The sequence below is a fragment of the Rissa tridactyla genome, chromosome 3, assembly GCF_028500815.1.
Source record: "Rissa tridactyla isolate bRisTri1 chromosome 3, bRisTri1.patW.cur.20221130, whole genome shotgun sequence".
NCBI classification, from domain to species: Eukaryota; Metazoa; Chordata; class Aves; order Charadriiformes; family Laridae; genus Rissa; species Rissa tridactyla.
In genome coordinates, this window is record NC_071468.1 from 92384730 (window position 1) to 92409808 (window position 25079).

Below are 25079 nucleotides of genomic sequence, written 5' to 3' on the forward strand. Positions count from 1 at the left end.
ACTTCAGGCTTCACCTTTTGTAAAATTTTTATCACATCCAGTCTAGAAATGAGATGTGGTGGAGGAGTAAGGGAGATACTTTTTGCATACTTATGTAAATGTCATGCCCCTACCTTTCCTTTTAAATTTGTAGACCACAGTACCAGGAAACACAAACTATGTCATCTTGAGGACTCTTGAACCCAACACACCTTACACTGTAACTGTGGTTCCAGTCTTCCCAGAGGGGGATGGTGGACGTGTCTCTGACACTGGAAGAACTTGTAAGTAAAATAGCACTTTTCAAGAAAATGTTAGGATTTTTTGTGTGAGTGGCTCAGATCATTAGAAATTAGAAATCTGCATCAAATGTGGAAGTTTATATTCCCCAAAGTTTATATTCCACTTATGTCAGGCAAACTCAGCTCTCATGTTGTGTGGCAAACTTACTGTTTACTTCTACACAATAGCAAAATTTTAACTGTAGTGCCAGTAGCAATACTGGTGAACAAATGGCAAATATTGGTGTTAATCCATGCTAATGTCCATACCATATATTTAAAATTTTCCGGGGAGTTTGAGTTCCTAATGACAGCATGATCTAAAATGTGTAGTTTGTGGCTACTTTCCATACCTGTCTGGTCGACAATAGGGTAGCAAAGTGTTATGATCATACTTCCAATTTGCAGCATAAACATCTGTACTTTGCTGCCGGATGGGAATGTTTGTAACGTCTAATATCTGAGATTCTTAGATTTGTAGATTTTGGGGCAACAAAAGTAATGTATTTTTCTTGGGCTGATGCACTTTTCAGCTTCCTTTGAGCACTGTTATGAATTCAAGTAGAAGTAGAACTTACGTAAGCAACTTTGCAAAACTTAATTTAAATTATCCTTGATCCTAGTGGAGAGAGGAACACCAAGAAACATTCAAGTTTACAATCCCACACCAAACAGTATGAATGTCCGATGGGAACCCGCTCCAGGTCCAGTACAGCAATATAGAATTAATTACTCTCCACTGTCTGGCCCAAGGCCATCAGAATCTGTAAGTAATTTAGTTTTTATACTACTCCTTAACAGTGTGTGGAGGATATTGCTTTCTTCAATGAGTGTAAAACAATAGTAATAAACTCAGGCCAACTGTCTGCCCAGGAGTGTCCCTGCTGAAAATAGCGTCTACAGGAATTTAGTCCGTTGTAAATAAATGCTTAATTTGGTGACACAATAGAAATAAGAAATAAGACTCCCATTTAAAACTGAGTATTGAGGATTGAGTATCCTTCATCGTATTGCAGGTAAAGATGAGTTAAAATAAAACCTTTTTTTTTTTTTTGAAACAGACAGGAAAAACCAACAAATATTTATTAGGAAATGTTTAATTGTGAAACCAGATACCAAGTTTATGTGATTTTACCACTAAACCATCTGTTCACCCCAAATCATTAGTGTTTAAGAAGGTCTTGGTGAGTAGTGAAGTCTTGATATGGGTAAAGATTTACCATCCAGATGTTAAGAGTTCTTGGATTTGTGTAGTTTTAGAGCTAAGCCTGTGAATGTTCTCACACAAAATGTACACCCATATTGTACATGTACAGGTGGATATGTTTTTATGTAAGGAAGCATAAGATTTTTAATGAATAATTTGCATCTGTAAAGTGAAACTGAATATTACTTCACACATGAGTGGGACCTGTGTATTAGTACCTGTTAGAAAATGTCCTTTATGTATGTCAGTAAACCATGACAGAATTTACTTTTTTGGTTTCTGTTCCTAAATGTTTCTTTTTTTTCTGAACTATTTTTATGTAAAATCTGGAAAATAACAATTCCATTTGCAGAATATGAGCTCCTTATGTATATATGCAATTTGTTTTGCACCTCCTCATGAATTTTTATCAACATTACTAAACTTGTATTATTTTTCTTGGAAAATGTGTGGTCTGGTCATGTTCCCAGCATTTTCTGTATTTCATTCAAATTGTTAATTTTAAAAAGACATGGTATAAACTGAAGATTTTTTTTATATAGGTGCCTTTTGTTTCTGTTTTAGATTGTGGTACCAGGCAACACTCGTGATGTGATGCTGGAGCGCTTGACCCCTGACACTGCTTACTCAATAAACGTTATAGCTCTGTATGCAGATGGAGAGGGAAATCCAAGCCAAGCTCAGGGAAGAACATGTAAGAGGCAGTCAGTACTTGCTTTGTGAAATATATGTGAAAATTGGTGTGTGAAGAATTTATAAAATTGGTTGCAATCACAAATAGCATAAGCCATTCAGTGCAACTCTGAGATTAATGCATCTGAATTATGGCTGAAGCAATTGCAGGCCTCCATGGAGGGGAGCTTTTGCTATGTTGTCTATGTTGTGGTACATGCATAATCACCAAAGTAATTTTCACTGGTGAAATAAGCCTAATTTGAACATTTAAGAGTTTAAAAGCTGTTCTTTAAAATGTGATTACAGATAAATAGCAATTTGTCTTTTGGAAAAAAATAGCACGTTAAGATGGATAGAATTTGCTGTCCACAGAAAAAAACGTGCTTCGTGTTTTGTGTCTTACATGATAATTGTATATGTCAGCCTCCCCAGATGTTTGTTTTTTGCTGGAGATGCCTAAACACCAAAACCTCCTTGTTACAACTTAGCTTGTGGGATCTTCGTTGGCTTACACTTGGCTTCTTTAAAATTCATTTTAGAAATAACATGTAAAGAAATTGTCTATGGCAATAATAGGTCACCTCTCTTTTGCTGTTTCTATGCTTTCTCTATTAAATCCCCATATTCATCTAAAACTTGCAGATGTGACAGGCTATAGTTACACTTGTCTGCAAGAGTCTGAGAAGCAGAATTATGTCGGTGCTCACTTTGCATGTCACTCTGATGTTCTCTCCCATACTGCTCCAGTTCCTTCAGTTAAGACCCTATCTATTTAAGACCTCCAGGCACTGCTGTATTATCATTGACTAAATCTACCTGTATATGTTTATTCAGGGTTTCAAGAAGGGCCGTTAACTTTGGCTTCAGGGCAGCGTTTGAATCAGTGAGAACAACACTGAACTGGAAGAATCATGCTCCATACAACCTTCTGTATTTTCTTTCTTTAGTGCCTCGCAGTGGTCCAAGGAATGTGAGAGTGTTCGATGAGACCACAAACAGCCTTTCTGTACAATGGGACCATGCTGATGGGCCAGTCCAGCAGTACAGAATCATTTATTCACCCACTGTGGGGGACCCGATTGATGAATATGTAAGTTCTGCAATTCCTTAGTAAGCACTGAGATGTTCTTAGTTGATTCTTTAGACTACAGAATAACAAAGACACATATTTTACATGTAGTACACTTTGCATGCCCTATGGGTTCTTTGGTCATTGTTGTCAATGCTGAGAAGCCACGGTTTGTATGAAAGTTTCCTCTTTTTTTCCCCCACAAAGTCACAGAACATACACAGTTTAATGAACAAACTTGTGTGTAAAATAATGTTAAATGTGTGAGTCACATATTAATCAGAAGATTCTGAGCAGAACCTTCTTCCTGACATTTAGTTTAAACATTGTGCTACAGTGAATAGCCATCTATTATTCCATACGCTATTCATTATGAAGTCAGTGAGCTAAGATACAGAATAAACATAAGTTTGCATTTTATAAATTGAAGAGTGTTGGCAGAGTTTAATAAGAAAGCAATGGTAACTTTGATTCAGCAACTAACTTGCTTTTGTAAGGTTCAGTCTGAATTGTAAGTGTTTGTGTTTAATTTCCTGCAGCTTAATGGTAGCACAAGTTAATCTGATGCTTATAAAATTCTCTGAGTGTTTATAGCAAAACCAAACTCAGATCCTATAGAGGTCAATGACAGAATTCCTGCTGGCTGCCACCAGCCAAAATTAAACATGTATAAGAGCACTATCTAAATGCTATTACTGTTTATATATCAGTGTATTGGGCATGCTGAAAATTCACTGTTTGAAAATTCCTTACCAGATCTGTTAATCGGGACACACATCTTTCAACATACATATGTGCTTTACAGAAAATATTGGACATTTCATAAAAATAGCAAGTCTCAAATGGCTGAACATTTTTATCAAGTAATAATGGAAAATGTTGACTGGGACATGTTTTTGAGACAGATATCTCAAGTTATTTTCTGTTGTTTCAGTGCTGTATGGTCACTTTATGGAGCAGTGTCACTTTTTGGATTATACCTGCCTTTTTGTTGGAAGGGAGCAATGGTGCATGGCTGCACCAGGAAGTTGAGGAGACTGAGGGATGCATAAATAGGCATGTTTTTACATAGCAAAATATTTAGAGCTTCCTTCTCAGACTAACTTGTTTCTTCCAGAAAAATGATATTCTAAGACGAGGATAATGAAAAGTTAGAAATGAAACTGATGGGTAGCATGAATGACTGACCTCCATCCCCATTTTAGGAGCTTTTTCCTCTCTTTCTCTGTCTCCAAACACATCATCATCATTTTTTCCTTTCTATGAGGAAACAATACCGAAATCTTGGTGAGGAACTGCAGCATCTCAGTCCAATGTGAGGGTAGGGACTGAAAAGCCAATTTGATTTGATTTATCTTTTTGTGCTGACCACAGTGTTTTATAATTTAAAATAACAGATACTAATAATTGTTTATAGGCTATAACCTTTAAGATATCCCGAATGACTTTATCTACAGTGGACATAAAAAAAGTGCACCAAGTGTTGAAAGAAATTTTTAGTTCTAGTTACTGCCATTATTGATCAGTTACAGGACTGTGAGTTTATTTACATCTGTTTCTTTTGTGTTCTAGACAACAGTTCCTGGAATAAGAAATAATGTGATACTACAACCACTGCAATCAGATACGCCATACAAAATTACTGTTGTGGCTGTGTACGAAGATGGAGATGGTGGACAACTGACTGGGAATGGCAGAACTGGTAATTAGTTTTAATATTGTATATTCTTTTTTAAATTTAAGACACATATTCCGTGAGCACTCCAATGTTGTTAAGGTTTCATTATGTTAATTACATCTTACAATGTAAGTTTCTGGAGGTTGAAAAACAGTCACTAGTCTAATTGGAATGTTTTTCTTCATTTTTAGTTGGCCTGCTTCCTCCTCAAAATATGTATATAACTGATGAATGGTATACACGATTCAGAGTTTCCTGGGATCCTTCACCATCCCCCGTTCTTGGCTATAAAATTGTATACAAACCTGTAGGTAAGAAAACCTATTAATTCTGAGTATACCACTTTCAGAATAGTGAGTGGCTAATGGGAGATCAGGATAGAAATCATATGTATCATGAAATGTTTGTGTTAAAGGATTTATTTGTTTCCTTTGTTTACTGATTTTGATGAAAGCTTAAGTCTTATCAGTATTTCATAAGAAGCACAAACTATCAAATACAGTGTTTCGTACATGCAGTTGTACAGTCAAAATTTAATACAGTGACTAGATAAAGTCCTGGACCAGACTTTGTTTTCATCTTTTTAATACCTCTTGTCCTTCTGAGGATATGAACTGGTGTATGTGGAATAAGTATTGGACCGCTATTTAGGTACTAATATCCTTCAGAACCTTTGTTTTATGTGGCAGTGAAACAATATACATACCTTTCTGTAAGTTAAATTAAACACAAACATTGCACAATAGCTTATAAAGCTATGTATATGTTCTATTTGCAACAGTCTAATACGCTAAAATTTAAGAAATTAGTATGTTTTGTTTCAGAAAAAATGAGATGACATGCAAAAAAACTTAATGATATGTAAAAGATGGCAGATAGTTTTGTAGCTCACCTAATCATTAATCTTTCTCTCTCTCTTTACCTCCTTAATACTTCCTTTCAATTCAAGGTTCAAATGAGCCCATGGAGGTTTTTGTGGGAGAAGTGACTTCCTACACCTTACATAATCTGTCTCCCAGTACTACTTATGATGTGAATGTTTATGCCCAATATGATTCTGGAATGAGCATACCTTTGACAGATCAAGGCACTACATGTAAGTCAAAATACGTTTGTTGTAATCATGCTAGATACTTATGATGATCTGATGTAACATTGATCAAGAGAGGATTTTTAAGGCTGGTTGTTAGAAAGTTTGAATATCCTCTCATGGAGAATACTTACCATCCGTCCATGACGTAGACCTTAAAAACACTAAGCTTGGGAACAGTAATGGAAATATAGTTTTAAGTAATGATTTGATGATATAAAGTTTTCCAGTCTGCTTCCTAAAATTTTATTCAGCAATAGTTGGAGTCAGTCTTTAACTGTCTCCAGGGTACTACAGAATCTAACTGTGCTAAGCAGGTCTAGGGTTTTTTGCTACTCTGCTTATATCTCACGTTAGATCTCCAGTGATTGAAACTTCAGCTTTTCAGAAGGAGATCATTTTGTTGATAGCCTCAGATAAGAAACTTCTAAAATTTTCTTCAGTTAAGATGAATCAAGCATCCTGAGTTTTGTTGACTCGGTACATTCTTTTCATATTGCCATATATACGAGTCAGATTCTGATTTTTGGAAGTTTCTTATCTTCTAAAGAACTCAACTTACTTCATGTTAAAACTCATAAAATGGGCTGTTACCCACAAAGGGAAGGGTATCAAACTTTAGGTTTTTGTAAATAGGTAGGCTGGGATCTCTAGGGTGTAACAGAAAATGAAGAGCTTTGACTAGAACTGCTTGTTCTTTCTGTGAGCATTTAAAAAAATCAATTTCTGAACCAGAACTGCTAATAATTTTCATTTGGATGTACTTTATCCGTTACATACTATTTTTCAAAGAACAATTTCTTTCTTTCTCTGCTCACAGTATATTTGAATGTCACTGACCTAACAAGTTACAAAGTGGGTTGGGATACTTTCTGTATCCGATGGTCACCTCATCGGTCAGCAACTTCCTACAGACTGAAGTTAAACCCAGCTGATGGTAAGTGCATTTTCTGGAAACATAATTGTCTTATTTCAATGACAGCAACACTTACTTGGGATAGTGGCAAGCACCCACCAGAAACCATGATACATCTGGTTGAGCTTTAAAGCTCTGAATATAACCTGTTTTTCTAGAGTGCTGAAAAAGCTGCAAAGACTGAGTGCTGCTTATTGTCAAGTTAACTTTCACTAGTGGGTATCTGCTAGTTACCTGGGTTTTACGTGTACACTGCAATATATGCTTCAGGGTGCATAATCACCACATAATCTTGGTCTAGAAAAGCTTTTACGGGACAAGAATAAGACTGCTGTCCCCCCCACTCCAGCCTCCTCTCAAGAGGTCTCTAATTTCTGCAATTATTTGTACACATATTAAAAGGGAAATAGTGGGTTCTAACTTTCTATTGGGCTTTTTTTGACAGGTTCCAGAGGACAGGAAATCACAGTACGTGGATCAGAAACGAGCCATTGTTTTACTGGCCTCTCACCAGACACAGAGTACAATGCTACCGTCTTTGTTCAGACCCCTAACCTTGAGGGACCTCCAGTCTCTATGAGGGAGCATACAGGTAGGTAATAGATACTGTGAACCTTAAGTTTTGGCTATAGAACTTGTCTTGTTTCAGCTGTAGAACTTGCTCCTAAATTGCTTAGAATACCTCTTTTAAATGATCTTTCCTCTTTCTCTCAGTATAATGTAAACTGGAGTTAACGAGGGAAAGAGAAATTCTTATGCTCTTCTTCAAATCAAGTATTTCCTAGCATTTGGATGAAAAATGCTAGGAAATTATGCACATTATCAGGTGCAGCATTACCAGTCTCATGTAAAAGTGTTCCTGTTATAATAAAATAATGTACCTTTGTTTTAACAATAGCTATAATCTCATTACTCTTGTAACAATAAATTTTTCCTTGCCAATTATACATTGTTTAGGTTAGTGAGAAAAGATTGCAATCTTTCTGTGTGGTAATATAATACATAATCTAGAGTTTGAATGAAATAATTTATGTGGAGTCAAAAAATTATTATTTCATTTCAGTCCTCAAACCTACGGAGGCACCAACTCCGCCACCTACACCTCCTCCACCTCCCACAATCCCTCCAGCTCGGGATGGTATGTTTATTTGTAGAATTATTCAGTATTTTTATGTAGTTGCTGCACTACTTCAGAGTTTAATTTTATTTTTCATAAATTTAAACAGATCTAAAACTAGCACAGCGTTTTAGGGAAATTAAGCTTGAGATCAGTTTCCTAATGCCATCCATTTGCTCTTGAGCTTTACTAGACTTCAGTGTTTCATGTTTTAGAACAGCAAGGTGCATACATTTTGGGAAAAAATTCATGATATTCTATAGCTCTGCGGCAAGTCTGTGAGTCTGCCTGCCCTCAGCGGACAATTTATATTTTATGGTAGCTGCTCAGAAAAAAATATTAAATAATTAATTTAAACCATTTACATTTGATTCTTAAACTCATCCTCATTTCTTGAACTTTTATTTGAAAAATTTTAATAAATGTTTTAGTGTTGAGCATTAGCCCTCCGCCAGGTTGACTGTGTGGTAATAGAAGTTTGCTGAGTATTTGTCATTCTTGAGTTTTCCAATTTTGAAGCAATGCTCATTATTTCACAGTGATATGATTGATGTGTTTTAAGTGTGCCTTTTCTTGGTCTTTCAGTATGCAGAGGTGCCAAAGCTGATATAGTATTCTTGACTGATGCTTCCTGGAGTATTGGTGATGATAACTTCAACAAAGTAGTGAAATTTGTTTTTAATACAGTAGGAGCCTTTGACTTGATTAATCCTGCTGGAATCCAGGTAGGTTGTTATTTCTATTGGGTACATTTTGGAAGGAAACTGAAGATGAAGCAGAATTACTAAAGTTACATCTGATTTTTCCTTCCTTTCAGAATGCTGTCATTCTTTTGTGTTAGATTGTTGTACAACACATGTGTACGTGTGTGCATCCATAATTATTTATGAAATATATTGGTCATCCAAGGGAATCCAGTCTGTCCTGAGAGGTTACTATTCTGAAAGACAAGTTTGTAGTGTGTGGGAATCCTCCAGGCAGAGAAACTGGGGTGATGTATGGTCAATGTGCAGTTAGTTTTACATTTTTTTTGTACAGGGCATCAACAGCTGGTACACTGCCTAGTTGTTACATGCTAGGTTTTGCCTGTGTCATATCAGAAGTCTGTTTTGGGGACAGTCTGACTGTTGAGTGAGGGTTACATTTTAATTTCTCAGTGCAAGAAAGGAGTCTTATGCATGTAGAGTCCAGCTGGTTTGCCATTAGCCTTGTCTTGTCAAGCTGCCTAGAATCCCACTGCAGTAAGTAGGCAGAATTCCTTCGAGAGGGGCACTTGTAGAAGTATCTTCATCCCACTCCACAGTGGGCAAAGTGAAAATATGAAAAGGTGAACAGTTAGTCATCTTAATGAATTAATTCATCTTTAAAGAGTAAACAGTACTAGCTAATGAGGAATGGACTTTCAGGATTTCTGGGCTCATCACAGTTGTGTCAAAAACATTTCCTGTCAGGCTTCTTACTGTAAGCCTTGCACCATTCCAGGTTTTCTTCTGCTTAAGGGAAGCTGGATGAGATCACTGCCTAGGTTCCCATAACCATTTCTCTTTCACTAGATGAAGCGAATGACATGATATGTGAGAGGGTTTCTTACAAGGTATTTCTGGAACATTGCAACGATGAGAAAAAAGTGCTGTGTGCACATTGCTGTGATGATATCTGTGTATGTAAATATGTGTGTGTGTGTATAATCATACATATATGAAAAAGATTTTACAATTATTTAATACTTACTAATATATCACAATATTTCAATGGAGAGAGCTGGTCTGGAACATGGAGGTATGAGACTGAACACTGCGATATATTGCGTTTCAGGTTTCATTTGTGCAGTACAGTGATGAGGCAAAATCTGAATTTAAACTGAATACATTTGATGACAAGGCCCAGGCCCTGGGAGCTCTTCAAAATATTCAGTACAGAGGAGGAAACACAAGGACAGGTAATTCTGAGCAGTAATCATATTTCTTTAAGATTAAATGTTGTCAGAAACTGCCTCATTATCCTAATATTGCATGGCTGAAAAATTAGGTTTTTTCGTTCTGTTTTAGCTGTGTGGCTGTTGCCCTTTCAGAGTAAAGTAAGGGATTTCTTCTCTTGCGGATAATATGGCTGACTCCTTGTTCATTGTGCACTTTGCAGGGAAAGCCCTAACATTTATCAAAGAAAAGGTTTTGACTTGGGAGAGTGGCATGAGGCGAGGTGTTCCCAAGGTACTTGTTGTTGTCACTGATGGTCGGTCTCAGGATGAGGTGAGGAAAGCAGCAACCGTCATACAGCACTCCGGTAAGCAGTTCACACTATCTTGCTGTATCATTTCCTTATGTGTTAAGCAATGCAATTATAAGTGGTGCTTCAATCAACTGGGAGTCCTTTACTCATCATTTATGGACTCAGAAACGTATTCTGAGTATTTGGGAAAAACTCAAAGCTATTTAAAGAATTTAGACTCTCTGGGCCAGACTTTGTCTTTCTCTAGCCTTCTCTCTGAGGAAGAATGTGATGTCCCAAGGCTTTCAAGTAATTCATCTTGCATACCATTTCATAGACATGACTTTTGCTTACTTCTTTCTCTCCTTGCTGGGGGGACCACAGGGATCATTGCGAAGTGTACTCCATTCTAGTGCTTTTGTTGTAATGGGCCTGGCTTTTTGAGCTTTATGTTTTATATGTTTTACCTGGTGTAAACCCGTGAATCTCCAGTGAAAGTAACTGCTTTTGGTGGAGCTGGGTCTGAACTGACTCCTTCATTGCCTTTTGAGCTGAGAAGTATTGCACTTCCTCTTCAGATTTGCTGAATGTGGCTTATGTGAGTCTAAAAATCTATTCCTGTCCCTGCACCCAGCAGTTTTGCATTTCAGTGCATGAACCACCTCGAGTCCTGTTCCCCGAGTAAGGAGATGTTGTACTTCATTACAGAAATCACTGGCATGTAAACCACAAGTGGTCGTCATCTCTGCCTCTGCGATCTGAAGGAATCAGCTCTGTCTAGATGGTTTCTAAAGATGTTTGGCTATCATAAAAATCTCTACAGTCTCCCTGGATAATCTGCTTCAGTGCTTTACTACTCTAATAGTTGGAAAGCTTTGCCTCACATTTCACCTAAGTGTTTCTTCAGGCTAATGAAACTATTGTCTTATTTTCATTTACCTAGTTAACTGGGAAGGCAGTTGATCACTGCCCACTGTAACAGGCCTTCATATTTGAAGTCTGTTGTCATTTCCTCTTTCTGTCTTCTCTTTTCTAGACTAAACAAAACCATTTCCTTCAACCTCCTCTTGATCATGTTTTCCAAACCCCTTATCATTTTTGCTCTCCTCTCTACTTGCTTTGGTTTCTTTGCATCTTAAGCGTCATGCTTAAAGCTGGACAGAGTATTCCAGCCAAAGCTTCACCAGAATCGGATACAAAGGAATTATTATCTTCTTTTTGAAAAATTAACAAATTAAATAAAGATCGATTTATCATTTGCAATAAAAGTGAATTCTTCTTTCAGCCTTCAACCAGCATTTCCAATGTCTGTGCAGGTTCTTGTCAATGAAATTTTGTGGGAGATTTTTTTCTATGTAGTGCTGAATTGTGTAGTGACATTTTTTTTCTTCCTTGTTTTCTGGTATGGCAAAGAGAGGTCAAATTATCACATGAAGGCATAGGTGGGAGAAGGGAAAGGAAGAAATGAGTCAGAAACAGAATTCTGTAAAGGCTGGAAGATGGCAGGAAACAAAAACTTAACATGAAAGGCAAGGAGGCACTAATTTAAGGATTTGAAGAAGAAAATCATCCTGATAAAGATGCAGATTATGCCATTACACAATTCTGGGCTCTGGGTTCTTCTCATTTGACTTCAGGCATCTAATAACTAAATGCCTAGTCTCAGGCCATCATGTAGGGGGTCCTTTTATGTCCAGTGAAGAGAGCAACAGATAGGCATCTACATACCATGGCTTCTTCTGTCTTGAAGGGAGGTGAGATGAATTGCATTCTGAATCTGCCCATGTCTGTCTGTTGATTATAGAGACTAGACAACTATCTTAGACTTGTTCCTAACTTGGAAAGTAAAAACTGGTGAGATGAATGCCACCCAAAGAAAGTGACACTGAGAAGCATGAAATGCAGCAGATGACAACAGATAGAAAACTGGATAACCAATAGTCTGCACAGAGATTTTGGACACAGAACAGACACAAGATACTGTAGAATTGAGAGGATTGTACATTTTGCATGAAAGAGTGAGGGGACTATGTAGGCAAAGCTATGTGAGATTGGATAATGCTCAAGAAAAATCAATGAAGGAAGGAGGAGAAAGCTTTGAAAGAAAGATGCAAAGTCCGTTTAATCCCTCCTGAGCTTTAATAGGGTGAAATGATGCCCAGAATGTATGCTTATAATGAAGACCAGATAAAAGACTAGGTAGAGCCTGAGAAATCCATGATAGAGATGGTTTGTGAATATTGGCCTGAAAAATGGTAATGTATGTTTACTGTATTTCAAGTAACAAGTGTTATTTTTACAGGCTTCAGTATCTTTGTGGTCGGTGTGGCTGATGTAGATTACAATGAGCTGGCCAAGATTGCCAGCAAGCCCAGTGAGCGTCATGTATTTATTGTTGATGACTTCGATGCCTTTGAAAAGATTCAAGATAACCTTGTCACCTTTGTGTGTGAGACAGCTACCTCAAGTGAGTAGAAGACACCGTTTTCCCAAATGAATACATTTGTTTATATACTGCTACAGTTGCCAACCCATTTGAGGTATATCAAAAGAAATGTTCATATATAAAAGTTAGGTTTCATAATAACTGGACATAGTTAAAGGGAGCAAATTACCTTTTCCAAATTTTGAAGTAGGTATTATATTTTATATAATCTTGTCTCATGTTTCAAAAGTACTGGTACAACAAAAAGAGAGTAACAGTCAGTGAGAACTACTGCTCTTCTAGAAGTAGAAGGACGCCTAATATGAACTGGGGGGTACAGCAGGTCTCTTACCACTGCTCTAGGGGTGCTAAACAGGTGCAGCTATGGAGTGTGATGCTGTTTTAAAGTTATCTAAATAAAGTTCAGTTGTTTACTCAAGTAAAATCCTTCTATGGCAAAAATGAGAAATTCTCAGGCCTGTTATGTGCAACTGTGTACTCCCTAACTGCCTCATCCACTAGCTCCTGAGGAGCCATATAAATCTGCAGTTTTTCCTTGTGAATCTGACAGCTATTATGCAGCCTGACTCATGCCTTAAATATTCATGGAAAGACTGTGTCATTTGCTCCTTTCTTCTTATGAATTAGACTCAAAATATTTGGGGGGTTCATTTGTTATTCCATACAATTTGTCACAGTAGAAATATCCTACTAAAAGTAACGAGTACATTACCACAGAGCAGAACACAGTATGACAAATGTAACAGAAGTTGGCTGATAATTAATAACGGCACAGACTTTTCGGTAATAAAACTTCCTGAAGTATACATATGCTCATATCCTGTTAGGTTTTATAGTTTTGAATTACATGTTGTTTCATGTCTTTTAGCTTGTCCTCTTATTTACTTGGAGGGGTACACTTCACCTGGTAAGTAACTGTCTAAAACTTTGGCATAGATGCATTTGTATCTTTTACAGCTCTACAGTGTTTTTATTTTTTATTTTCTCTCCGGATTTAAAGGTTTCAAGATGCTGGAATCATATAATCTAACAGAGAAGCATTTTGCTTCTGTACAAGGTGTATCACTGGAATCAGGCTCTTTCCCAAGCTATGTAGCATATAGACTCCACAAAAATGCCTTTGTCAGCCAGCCAATACGGTAAGTAAACCTGAAAGACTCATATTTAGGGCAAGCAGGTGAGGAAGGATTAATAGAGTTTATAGATGATAGCATTAGTATCTTATGGAAGATGCATTTGTTTGATGTTCTTTTTACTGAACTCCAAGAAATATACTCCAAAGAACGTCTATCATTGTTATCATTAAAGGCTAAGCTATTTCTTCCATTGCGATCTGTTCACTATTAATTGTTCTTTTTTGTTCTTTTTTGGAGATTATGCTTTTAACCGTTCGAGTTGCATATAATCCACATTTTGTCTTTAGGCAGTTGTACAGCCTCTTTAGTACAACGAGCCCATGTCGCTGGAGGGAAACAGTTTCAATACGCAGGGATAAGCACCACTTTTTGCAGGGGCATCGTTCATAGTGCAGTAGGCAGTTCATTGATGCCATTGACTTAGGGTAGTTTCTTCTCTACTTGACTTGCTTTATTTGGCAAATGGAGTGGAGTTTTCAAGGGCCTGTGGTCTTAGAACTTGGATATGAAGGGCTAATATACGGTCTTTCTAACATTTTTTCACAAAAAAAAAAAAGAAATTAGCAGTTAGTTTTACTAAGAGGAGAACAGTACCTCTGTTTTTCTTTTTACATTTGTTCCTCTGGTATCTGTTTAAGTAAGTTTCAAAAAAGTCATTTTGAGTCAGAGGAGATGCCTAAAGATAGCCTATAAAATTTAAGGAAATTTAACCTTCTTTTTATACAGGCCTTTGAAATCTTCTGCAGTCCTGACAGATCAGGTAAAGGTCAGATCACAGGCACGGGAGCTGAGATGCATGAAGAAATAATTTCTTTTTGCCAAACTTCTCAGCTCACAACTTTAAAAGTTGAGGACTCGAGGACTTGAGTTCATTGACGTGCCATTATAGCTATGGGGGTGATAGATCTCTGACAGCCTGGATTCTTATGATCTAGGGAAGTACAGATAATCCCAGTCACTGGCATCTTGTTTTGCAACTCTCCTACATTAAGATTAAACTTGCATTTAGTAGGATAAAATGATAAACAGACTTTCTATTTATTTCATTTTTTTTAGAATGTTGTGATACATAGTCCGTTGTCTGCTTTAAGGGGTGGAGTAGACTTGCCAGAGTATTCTGGGCATTTATTTATCATGAGAAGCCAGAAAATAAAACTCAGTTTAGACTGAGTCAGCAAAGCAATACAAGCATCCTGATTCTGGTGGCATAGTTGTTTCCATATCTGAGATAACTTGGTATCCAAGTTATAAATATTATTGCTATATCTACTTTAATATTTCATTTCTTGCACTGTGCTGCGTGGTGTTGTCTACTTAGTGATTGTGCTGTTATTGTAGAGTGTCCATAATTGTATGGGTACAAAATCTTTGCCTAGAATACAGAGCAGCTTCTCTCTTCATTTTAAGGTTTCTATGTTTATGTTCATGAGGCCAAATCCCCCTCTCAACTCCATTAAAACAGTTAGAAACTACCTTCTTTCTTACAAATCCCTTCCCGGATTCCCTCCCTTCCCCTTCGAAAATGTTGGAGGCCATTTAATGCATGTTTTTATTTACTTTTGCCTTTCTGTTTTTTAATGTCTAGCAGTCTGAACATTACAAATCTGAACCTCAGCCACTGATGAGGCCCAAATACATCACTAATTGCAGGGAATACGTTAAATACATCCTTCATTGTATCTGTGCCTGAAGGGCGGCAATAGTTAAGTGTTTGCTGTTGCCTGTCTAAACCAGGCCAGAAGAAAAAAGTATAAAGCTAGGGTCCTATTTTCTGTACTTATCACCAAGGAATTTGAAATATGTGTAGTTTATGCATAATCTTGCCACAAGAATACATCTCCAAGAGTTCTTGGTCATATTCTGGCTTCCTCCATAACCATGGTGCCTACATCAATTGAAGACAGGCTGTGAGTTCATTTTAACGAATCACACAATGATTTTTATCACAAAGTTCTTTTCTATTTGAGAAAATGCTATTTTGTTAAAATGCTCAGTTCCATTAAACAATGTGGTTTCCCTGTTACTCTCATGTCTTTTCTTAGAAAAAGAGCAAATTATGAAGATCTTGTTTTCCTCGTGTGTTTCCATGTGAAATAATGTCCTCATATTGTCTTAACAGGGAGATTCACCCAGAGGGATTGCCACAGGCATACACTATCATTCTGTTATTCCGTCTTCTGCCCGAATCCCCCAACGAGCCTTTTGCAATTTGGCAGATTACAGACAGAGATTACAAACCACAAGTTGGAGTTGTGCTTGATCGTAAGTATGATTTTACTTACTGTGCAGAGAATTTATATATTACATTACTTTGCATGCATTCTTCCCAAATATTTCCAAACCCAAAGCATTCTTACATGGTAAAAGGATTATATATTTTAGTTTTAAAAGATTTTTTTTTTTTTTTTTACTTTGTACATCAATTATTTTTTCAACTAACAATAATTCAGTTAAGCTATGTTTCAACTTTGGTATTACCTCTAAAACCCAAGGAATGTACATCTATGTACTTATGGGTCAATAAGACCCATATATACATGGTTACCCATTTGAGTGGGTGTCTTAGGTATCCGACGTGTATCTTAAGATAGTGGTTTTAATAGTACATATAAAATGAATTATTTTCATTTATTGCAGCTGCGAGCAAAGTGCTGTCATTCTTTAACAAGGATACAAGGGGAGAGGTTCAAACTGTAACTTTTGATAATGATGAAGTAAAGAAAATCTTTTATGGAAGCTTCCACAAGGTAAAGGATTTAAATTATGAATGTTGCTTTCTGAAGTGCTGTTCTTTGAAACAAAAGACAAGGAAGCAGAAGTCACTGTCAGTTATATCCAGTCTTTGTATAGTACTGTAAGTTGACGTAGGGCCTTACAGATCGTAGAAAACAGGATCTCTGAAGATACAGCTCTTTTTATTATTGAGTTAAAGGCTTACTTTGAACCAATGTAAGAGATTTGTAAAGAACTTGTCAAGGATTTGTCAAGATTGTGTAAGTGGAGGGATATATCTGAACAAGACATCATAGCCTGATTCCTGGCACATAAAAAAGGAAGAATAAAAGATAAACTGGAAAAAAAAAGGAAAAGAAGTTGTGATGAGAAAAGACTAGGGGGAGAGAGTAGTGATTTGGAATCATCCAAAGAAGAAGAAGATATAACTACAGAAAGTATGTAGCTATTGAGTTATAGAAAAAGGCAGGGAGCCAATTTTGGGAGGTGAATAGCATATTGAATAAGATTCATATGTTTAACAAATATAATAGATGCATATGTATATATTTTGTATGTATGCATGTGTATTGGTATATTTTTGGCTTAAATTCACTGAACCTAAAATATTCCATAGTATTCCAAAGTAATATTAACTAAGCAACAATAATGACAGAGAGCCCATAAAAGATCATATAACCTATTTGCAATTTAGAATGAAATGCATGGTTTTTGAGCTGTTAAAATGGCTAATGAAATCCTTACATGTTACTGCATCTGCCTTCAATTGTGATAGTTGTGAGCTTGCTTTTCCAATTTTATACACTGAATTATGAAAACTCGATCCTGCCAGGCTTCCTTACCTCTAGTCATGGGGCGGTGTTTGACTGAGGCTACATATATGTCTAAAACACAATTTAAAAAATATTTTCGTGTTGTGTTACGTGTGTATGTTTAGGGCAAAAAAAGTGAGTTGCAATTGCAACATTTTTGGTCAGCTGAAATGCACATTCTCATGTTTTCATTTATCTCCCTTCTGTTTTTTTCTGATGACTAAATATGGCTGGAGTATAACATTTGTTTTCTTTATGATACCCTCTCCTGCATGACTAGTCACTACCAGCATTCCTTTGAGGATAGAGATAAGAGGTTGCCTCTGTCTGCTTGCTGATACTGGAGGCCACATTGTCAACCGATCTCTGCTAGGCTGAAACCAGGGCAAGCTAGCTGGTACCACCATTATGTTTTCTGACTCAATCTGTTTAAAACATGGATGACTACAGGAATCACACAGTACTATAAAAGCTATCAGTTTCCTCAGAATTTGACAGAGGAAAATTTCCCAAGATGCTTCTATGTCATGTCCAATTATTCTTGTGTTTATAATTTATTTAATGGTTAATTATTTTTGCATATATGAATGGATGTTTATATCACTGGCTTTGTGACTGATAATTATAAGTAGGCTTGAATCACACCTACATTAGGCAGCCTCTATTTTTGGCATTTGGCTTTTTGCCTTTCTTTTTTTTTGGTATAGCTTAGTAGGACAACTGAGTTTTAAGGAAATTTAAAAGTTGAGTCAACTTATCACCGAGAAGTACTGTTAAAACACAGAACAGCAGGCAGTGTCCCTCATTTTAGATATTAGTGTGAGAACTGAGAATTCCCTTTTTCAGGTCAGTGGTGTGAAGCTTTCTACATGCTGTACTGCCAGCAGACTGTTTTAAGTGTCTGCTGCTAATTTAATTGACATACAGAGTCATATTTTCCCTTGCAGTTCCTCTAAATGTGATAGAGCTGAGCAGAATTATCTGATAGCACAGACAGTAAATCTGTGCTCATTTATCAGAGCAAATGGGGAACAACCTACAACCCCAGCAACACTAGCAGTTATGCATAGCTGTGTATTATACTTATTGGTGAAAAATAATTACAGGGGAAATAAAAATCCAGCATTTTGTATTATTTTAATAGTTAAATACACTCATACATGTGAACAGAAAGCAATCCTGTGATGCCAAACAATGTATCGGAGTAACAACCATTTGCAAATTTTCTTAAAGCTCTGGAACTATGAATTCTTGCTTGTAGGACTATTTCTTAAGCAAAAATGAACCATGTACGAGCTATTTACTGCAGGAAACAAAAGAAAACAAAAGTTCAGATTTTGATAGTATTTAAAGTAACTGGAGTAGCCTTGATTTAAAGAGCTGTATTTGGTATTTTTCACCATGTAACTGAGCTGACTCCTCTGGATTGTCTCCAGGATGATTACTGAGATTGCTATATGAGTCAGGTTGTTAATGATAGCATCATGGGATTCCCCAGCTCGTGTGCTGGGAAAGTCTTATGTATCAGTCATGTTGATTAGCTCCTAAGAAAGGATAGTAGTAGTTTCAGCTTGATGAAGGAAGGAAAGTAAGATTAACACATTTCAGAAGGTACTTTGCAATTTCTCCTGCCATCCAGTTTCAAAGAAATAACAAATCTTTAGAACGCGAGAAGATGTTTTCCAAAATATCAAACATTTTTGTGGTTTTCATTCGATGACTTACTGGCTCATTCAGTGAAGCACAGTTAACTACACCTAACTGTGCAGGGAAATTTACTTTGGCATACTTGAATGCTTTGTGTAGCATAGCGATGGTGAAAGCTGTTGAATCTGGCAGGTCCCATAGGAAAAATCCTGACTGCCTGAGACAGTCATTAAATTTATAACTGAATGCTTTGGAGAGACAGATGACTTCTACTTTCTTATTCTTACCATGCTAGACTTCCTTGTAGATTGCAGTTTTGCAGTAGTCAGCCACAGGAAATTTGATAATGACTGTATGTCTTTCTGCTGATGTACATATGGGATAATAGTTTGCTTAGCTTATTGATGTGGTTCATTTAGCAGTACATCAGAACTCCATCAAACTTTGTCTTAGAAGGGGTCCAGAGAGAAAGATTAAACTATGTTTTCTTTCTTAAAACCTCAGTGCCTTCTGGCACTGGAAATGATCAAAAGTGATGCTTTATGTTGGTGTGTTAGAAATTGAAGAGAATGTTTCTGTTAACATTTTTGTTAAAAACAAAATGCAGCAGGATTGAATACAGAGATGTATTACTTACTGTAAACACTAGATGCATACTTTTATTGGATTTATGCTTGGGCCATGAGATTCAGGCTGGAATTCAGAGCTGGCATTAAATCAACAGTGAGCTGAGTCAATGGCTTGGAGGAGCTCTGCTTATTTTTGACTGCTGGGGTTGCTTCTTCTTTGGATAGATGTACGATGCTCAGCAGTCATTGCTGTTTGAACATTTTCAAATTGATGATCCCCATTCAGCATTCTGATGTAGATTCATCTCTCATAAGTTTTGTGTGCAAATGAGAATGCAGTAATATGTGTTCACTATGCAGATGTCATTTGCTTTTTCTAATTTGTGACAAATACTTAACATTCCACTGGAAGGATTTGCATGTTAGGTACCTTTAAGAGTTAGTAAATTACATCTGTGATAATTTTAAACTGTTTGATGCATTAGTTAACTATATGTATAAATGATAATGAATTTAAAATTTTGGCTTATTTTATTTTGTGGAAAGTTTGGTATGTAATACCAAAATATACTTTGGACGCACTCAGCTATCTTTCCACTAGTTTTTTATTTGGTCAATGAACAACGTTGGGAATGTTAATTATAAAAACATTTGTATACACAGCACTGAGAATTAAACTGTGATGCCAACTGAATTTCATATGAAAAAAAAATGAGGACAGTTTCAAAATTCTTAATTCCAATTAAATAAAGCATAAGCACATCATGTTTTAAAAGTTTTAGATAAGCAGTGCTGATGCCTTGGAGACTGCTCCACATGGGAAAATATCTAATATGGAAAAAAAGAACAAATTCTCAGGAGATTGTTCAGGCACTTGTTGACTCAGGACATTTAAGGGAATCTCTGTTTCAACTTTATGCCAATTTTTTTAAGCACTCATCAAATAGCAATATGTCTCTGAAGGGTTATGTACTGTGATAACACAAGCTTTAAAATATAAATACATACTTGAAGGATTCTTTACTGCTGATCTTACTGTGTTGATATTTTAACAGATAGATGTTATAATGTTCTGTATAAAATATATGCAGTATATATGCCACTGAAACCTTTATTTTGCCTTAGGATGTTCTTCCATCAAATCCATATTAGAGTTTTTAAAGTGTCAGACCCTTTTTTCTTTCTTGGAGATTCCTGAATGTCTTCTGTTCTCATAGATATGTAGGAAATTCACTTGCATAACATTTGTCATATGTGCTATAAATTTTTGGAATGGTAACCTTTGCTTCAATTTTGTTTGTTCTTCTGTTTAAGGTTTACTGTGTGTTTAAGGTTTACCCCAAGCACTTCGTTCTCTTCTCCTGGTAAACTTACTCTCCCTTCGTTCCAGTCATTCTTTTCTCCCTCCTAAGTTTCCCTTATTTCCAATAATTAATCTCTTCCTCTTCTTCCCTATTTCCCCTTATTTTGGCATATGTTTTTGTAGCCAAATTTCTCTCACGGAAATTTCTCTCTTGCATCTTCGATTATTTAGTCTTTTTCTGGGCAGGCTTCTCTGCTCACTTCCTGTATCTCAATGCAACTACTGCCTCTGGTTGAGTCATCTGTGGAAACTGAATCCTGGATCTTTGGATCTGAAACAATCTAGTCTCTGAACTACAGACAGTCTATTAGCCACTGGGCAGTCACAGACTCATAAACCTCTTGTGTGGTCCCAGCCATCAGAAGAGGACAAGAAAAGCTTGTATTCACTTCCTCTCAAAAATTCTTTTTATTTTTTACTTTTCTGCCATCTTAAAGCAATTCTCAGGCAAGGTTTTTAAAATAGATCATTGTTGTTCAACCATTATAGTAAATAGTACTTCTTAGCTGTGCTTGTGTGTTCATCTTATTGACCTTCAACACATTTTAAAGCGGTTACTAATGTCATAGACTGTCCTTGGGTTTAAATTTTTCCACCAGTTGAAAGTACAGCAGGATTACTAGGAAGAAAATTTAAAACAGTGCTACCTAAACAGTGAAATACTGTTAAAGTATTAAAGTAAATATGCCTATGTGCCTTTTCTAAATATTATGTTAAACTTTTTTTCAGGTCCATATTGTTGTAAGTTCATCAAATGTTAAGATTTACATTGACTGCAGTGAAATACTGGAAAAACCAATTAAGGAGGCTGGGAACATCACAACTGATGGCTATGAAATACTTGGGAAACTTCTGAAAGGTGACCGGAGATCAGCAACGGTAAGCAATAAACATTAATCCATTCATTAATGCAAATCATTGAAATTTTCTGAGGAAAGAGGTTAGAGATTACGGATTGCTAAGAAAACAGTATCTTAGCACCAAAGCTTTCAAGTGTCTGTGCTGCAAGACCCAGTATACTTAACTGAGAAGATTGGTCTTGATAGCTTTTCATTCTAGCAGAATTGCAAGAACAAAAATCTAATAGTTGAAAGTTGCAGTCAGGTAAATTCAAACAAAAGCAGAAACGTTTTTCTTTTAATAGGGAGAGCAGTTAGTCATTGGAACCATTTACTGTGGATTCTCTGTCATTGGAAATCCTTAAATGAAGATTGTTTTGTTTTTCTAAAAGACATACTCTAATGAACAGGTTGTAATTCTGACAAGTCCTATGGTCCGTCTTGTCTTGGGTGATCAGAGTAATCCCCATTGGCTTTATGATCTATAAACCTATAATGAAAAAGTGGCTGCTGCTATGAAGGGCACATCGATTATCTTGATGGATTAACTGTACTTAATATGTAATCAATGGTATTACCTGGTCTTCATATTAGAAGATTCAAGTCTGCAATCTGACCCATGTGTGCAAACCCTAACACCTGAAGAAGATTCCTGGTGCTCAACACCAAATGTTTGGTTGGATGTATCAAACTACAGAGTCATAGCTCTTGGGGTGAAAGAAAGAGAGGAAACTCTTTTACTGTACACTCTACCCACCTACCTACCTACCTACCAGCCTTTCTGCAGAACTCGTCCCTGATGCCAGTGAAAAGTTCCATACATGAATCTGAATTAATATACGACCCAAGGACCGCAGTCCTTAGAGCTGGTCCAAAAGTTTTTCAGCCAGATTTCATGTTGAAGTGCACAGGCAGTCAGCCGATGTAGAAGTTCGTTGGTATTATTCATTAAGTATAGCAAAATATTTCTCGTGTCTCTCTATGTGGTTACCTTTTGCCCCAGAGCAAGAGCAAGCACCAGTGCTTGAAGTCCTTGTAGTCTTATGTAGGGTTGGTTTTAAATTTTTTATTTTTAAATAATTTTTCTTTCAGTGTCAAAAAAGGAAGTGAAAGTCTTAATGACGTTAACTACATAAATTGCTTGAGGAGTCATTTTTAATGATAATGCCACTAGATTTCATAAATAACATCTCTAGTGTTTTTCAAGAGTCCTCCTTTCTTTTACAGTTAGAAATCCAGAATTTTGACATTGTATGCAGTCCAGTTTGGACTAGTAGAGACAGATGCTGTGATCTTCCTTCTATGGTAAGTATAAATGAACCCATGGCTATTCAGAAAATTGTTACTAATAGCAAATTTAACATTATCAATATTAGCCTTGTATTATACCTCATAATGACAAAACATCTAAATCATAGTAGTCAGAGCAGCCAGTGAGCAACACTGGATTTCAAAGTTTTGTGTCTGAGGGAGAAAGATTGCACTGTGCTAGAATTGAGTCCCTTAGGAATGGTGGGAAATACGTCAGTTATAATTTGTATTTCAGTGGTATTTAAGATCCTAGGTATTATGAATGGAATAGCTATATTATTTTTTTATTTAATCTGTTCTTAGATTGGCATTCAAAAAGTAGCTAGTTTATTCTTTGTCACTGCAAGCTGATTGTCTAATGGATCTAAGTATTAAAACAACAGAAATTGCATATGAATTTGATTTTGCTTGTGCGTCTGTTGTTAGTGTCTTGTATAGCTCGCAGACAAAATTTCCTAAAAATGTGAAAGGTCCTGTAGAAACATTTGGAAAACACTGGTTAGCTGTGAATTTTACTTGTTCTTGAATATATATAGAGAATCCTGCTGTTATTGTTTTAGAAAAGTATACTGCCACCAAGTACTTTTTTTAAACAGGACAGTAATAGTTGTGATTAAATTTTCAGAGAGATGAAGCAAAATGCCCAGCTCTTCCAAATGCTTGTACCTGTACTCAAGACAGTGTGGGACCTCCAGGACCCCCTGGACCAGCTGTAAGAACTATTCACAATAGACAGATTTTCTGATTTTTAAATTTATGGAAGTAGTTATGTGTTGATCTGTGGTTTTGTGAAACAAAGGCCTGTCAGAGGGATAGTTTCTATCAACATGTCCATAACATCATGGTAATCTGTTCCCCTTTCATCTTAGTTTAAAACACAGTTGGGCAGCTCCTACCACCTCTACTTGTTTATATAATAATCCTTTTCCCATATTTCCAATGTGCTCACTGCGATTAGCTCCTCATCGTTTGATAGGTTGAAAGAATCTGGCCCAATCTCAGCTGTCTTGCACTTCATGTGCAAGATATTTTTAATGGACTGTGCAAATATTTTTCCTAAATACAGAGTCAGGATTTCACTCCAAGGAAAGATTCTTTACTCTGTCAGGGAAATAAATTAGTTACTCTCTTTTTTTTTTTATGTGGAGAGATAGTAATCTATGGAATGGATAAGCTCCTACCGATTGCTTTGAGTATAAGGGAGTTATACTCAACCCAGTAGTCTGTCTACTTTGAAGCGATCAAAAATGCTGCATGAGGAATCTGAAGCCCAGTTAAGTTCTCTGGCAGTCTACTAGAGAGGTTATCCAGAGATTTTGATGAAGATAAATTGAAGAAATTTGTATCTGCAGAGAAAAAAATGACAATAATTTTTAACGGGCTGAATTGTCAAGGCCGAAGCTGATGTGGTTTACTTGAGTTTCTGATGCATCTTTTATTCTAGTACTCTTTTTAGCAGTGTGATCTGTACACTTCAGTACTTTGGGCTTTCACATAAGTATTTCATAAGAGGATTCATAATGCACACCAGTATGATGTACTCTTGATTTGCCTGTATGAGATACATTTTCTGTCCAAATATTCAATTTAGGGCGGCCCAGGCGCTAAGGGTCCCAGAGGTGAAAGGGGTTTGACTGGATCATCTGTAAGTATCTTTCTGGAATGCATCTATGATGTTGCTACATGCTTACATATATGAAAATTTGTATGCTTAGTTCTATGCTGAGCTAAGAATGGAGATTAAAAATTTACTTGGAAAGATGCCTATATGTTATTTATGTGCAGCCTGCCTATTTGAGACTATAAATACATAGCCTATGTATACACATAGCCTCAAAGGCATTGACTGCACATTAGGAAACTAGAGTTCATGCACCAGGATGTTAATACACCCTCTGCAGTATTGTTCTTTCTTCTTTACAGAGGAGACAGCTATACTTCTAATTAACGTTGCCAGAAGGCATGTATTGGCCTGAGACTGACAACATGAATCAGAGAATAGT

General features: G+C 36.5%; 1 protein-coding gene across 6 annotated transcripts in view; it reads left to right on the plus strand.

The window, feature by feature from the left end:
• COL12A1 (collagen type XII alpha 1 chain) overlaps window positions 1-25079 on the plus strand; it is a 101848-nt gene that overhangs the window by 56345 nt on the left and 20424 nt on the right. For all 6 annotated transcript variants that reach the window (XM_054196528.1, XM_054196529.1, XM_054196530.1 and 3 more), the window contains 22 exons: window positions 134-263; window positions 884-1026; window positions 2032-2161; window positions 3090-3232; window positions 4784-4913; window positions 5081-5200; window positions 5839-5985; window positions 6800-6916; window positions 7341-7487; window positions 7959-8033; window positions 8598-8737; window positions 9828-9951; window positions 10152-10295; window positions 12523-12687; window positions 13535-13573; window positions 13667-13805; window positions 15922-16064; window positions 16440-16549; window positions 21656-21805; window positions 22993-23070; window positions 23702-23788; window positions 24668-24721. In XM_054196528.1, the coding sequence (XP_054052503.1) occupies window positions 134-263; window positions 884-1026; window positions 2032-2161; window positions 3090-3232; window positions 4784-4913; window positions 5081-5200; window positions 5839-5985; window positions 6800-6916; window positions 7341-7487; window positions 7959-8033; window positions 8598-8737; window positions 9828-9951; window positions 10152-10295; window positions 12523-12687; window positions 13535-13573; window positions 13667-13805; window positions 15922-16064; window positions 16440-16549; window positions 21656-21805; window positions 22993-23070; window positions 23702-23788; window positions 24668-24721 (2655 nt within the window). The remainder of the gene's footprint in view (window positions 1-133; window positions 264-883; window positions 1027-2031; window positions 2162-3089; window positions 3233-4783; window positions 4914-5080; window positions 5201-5838; window positions 5986-6799; window positions 6917-7340; window positions 7488-7958; window positions 8034-8597; window positions 8738-9827; window positions 9952-10151; window positions 10296-12522; window positions 12688-13534; window positions 13574-13666; window positions 13806-15921; window positions 16065-16439; window positions 16550-21655; window positions 21806-22992; window positions 23071-23701; window positions 23789-24667; window positions 24722-25079) is intronic.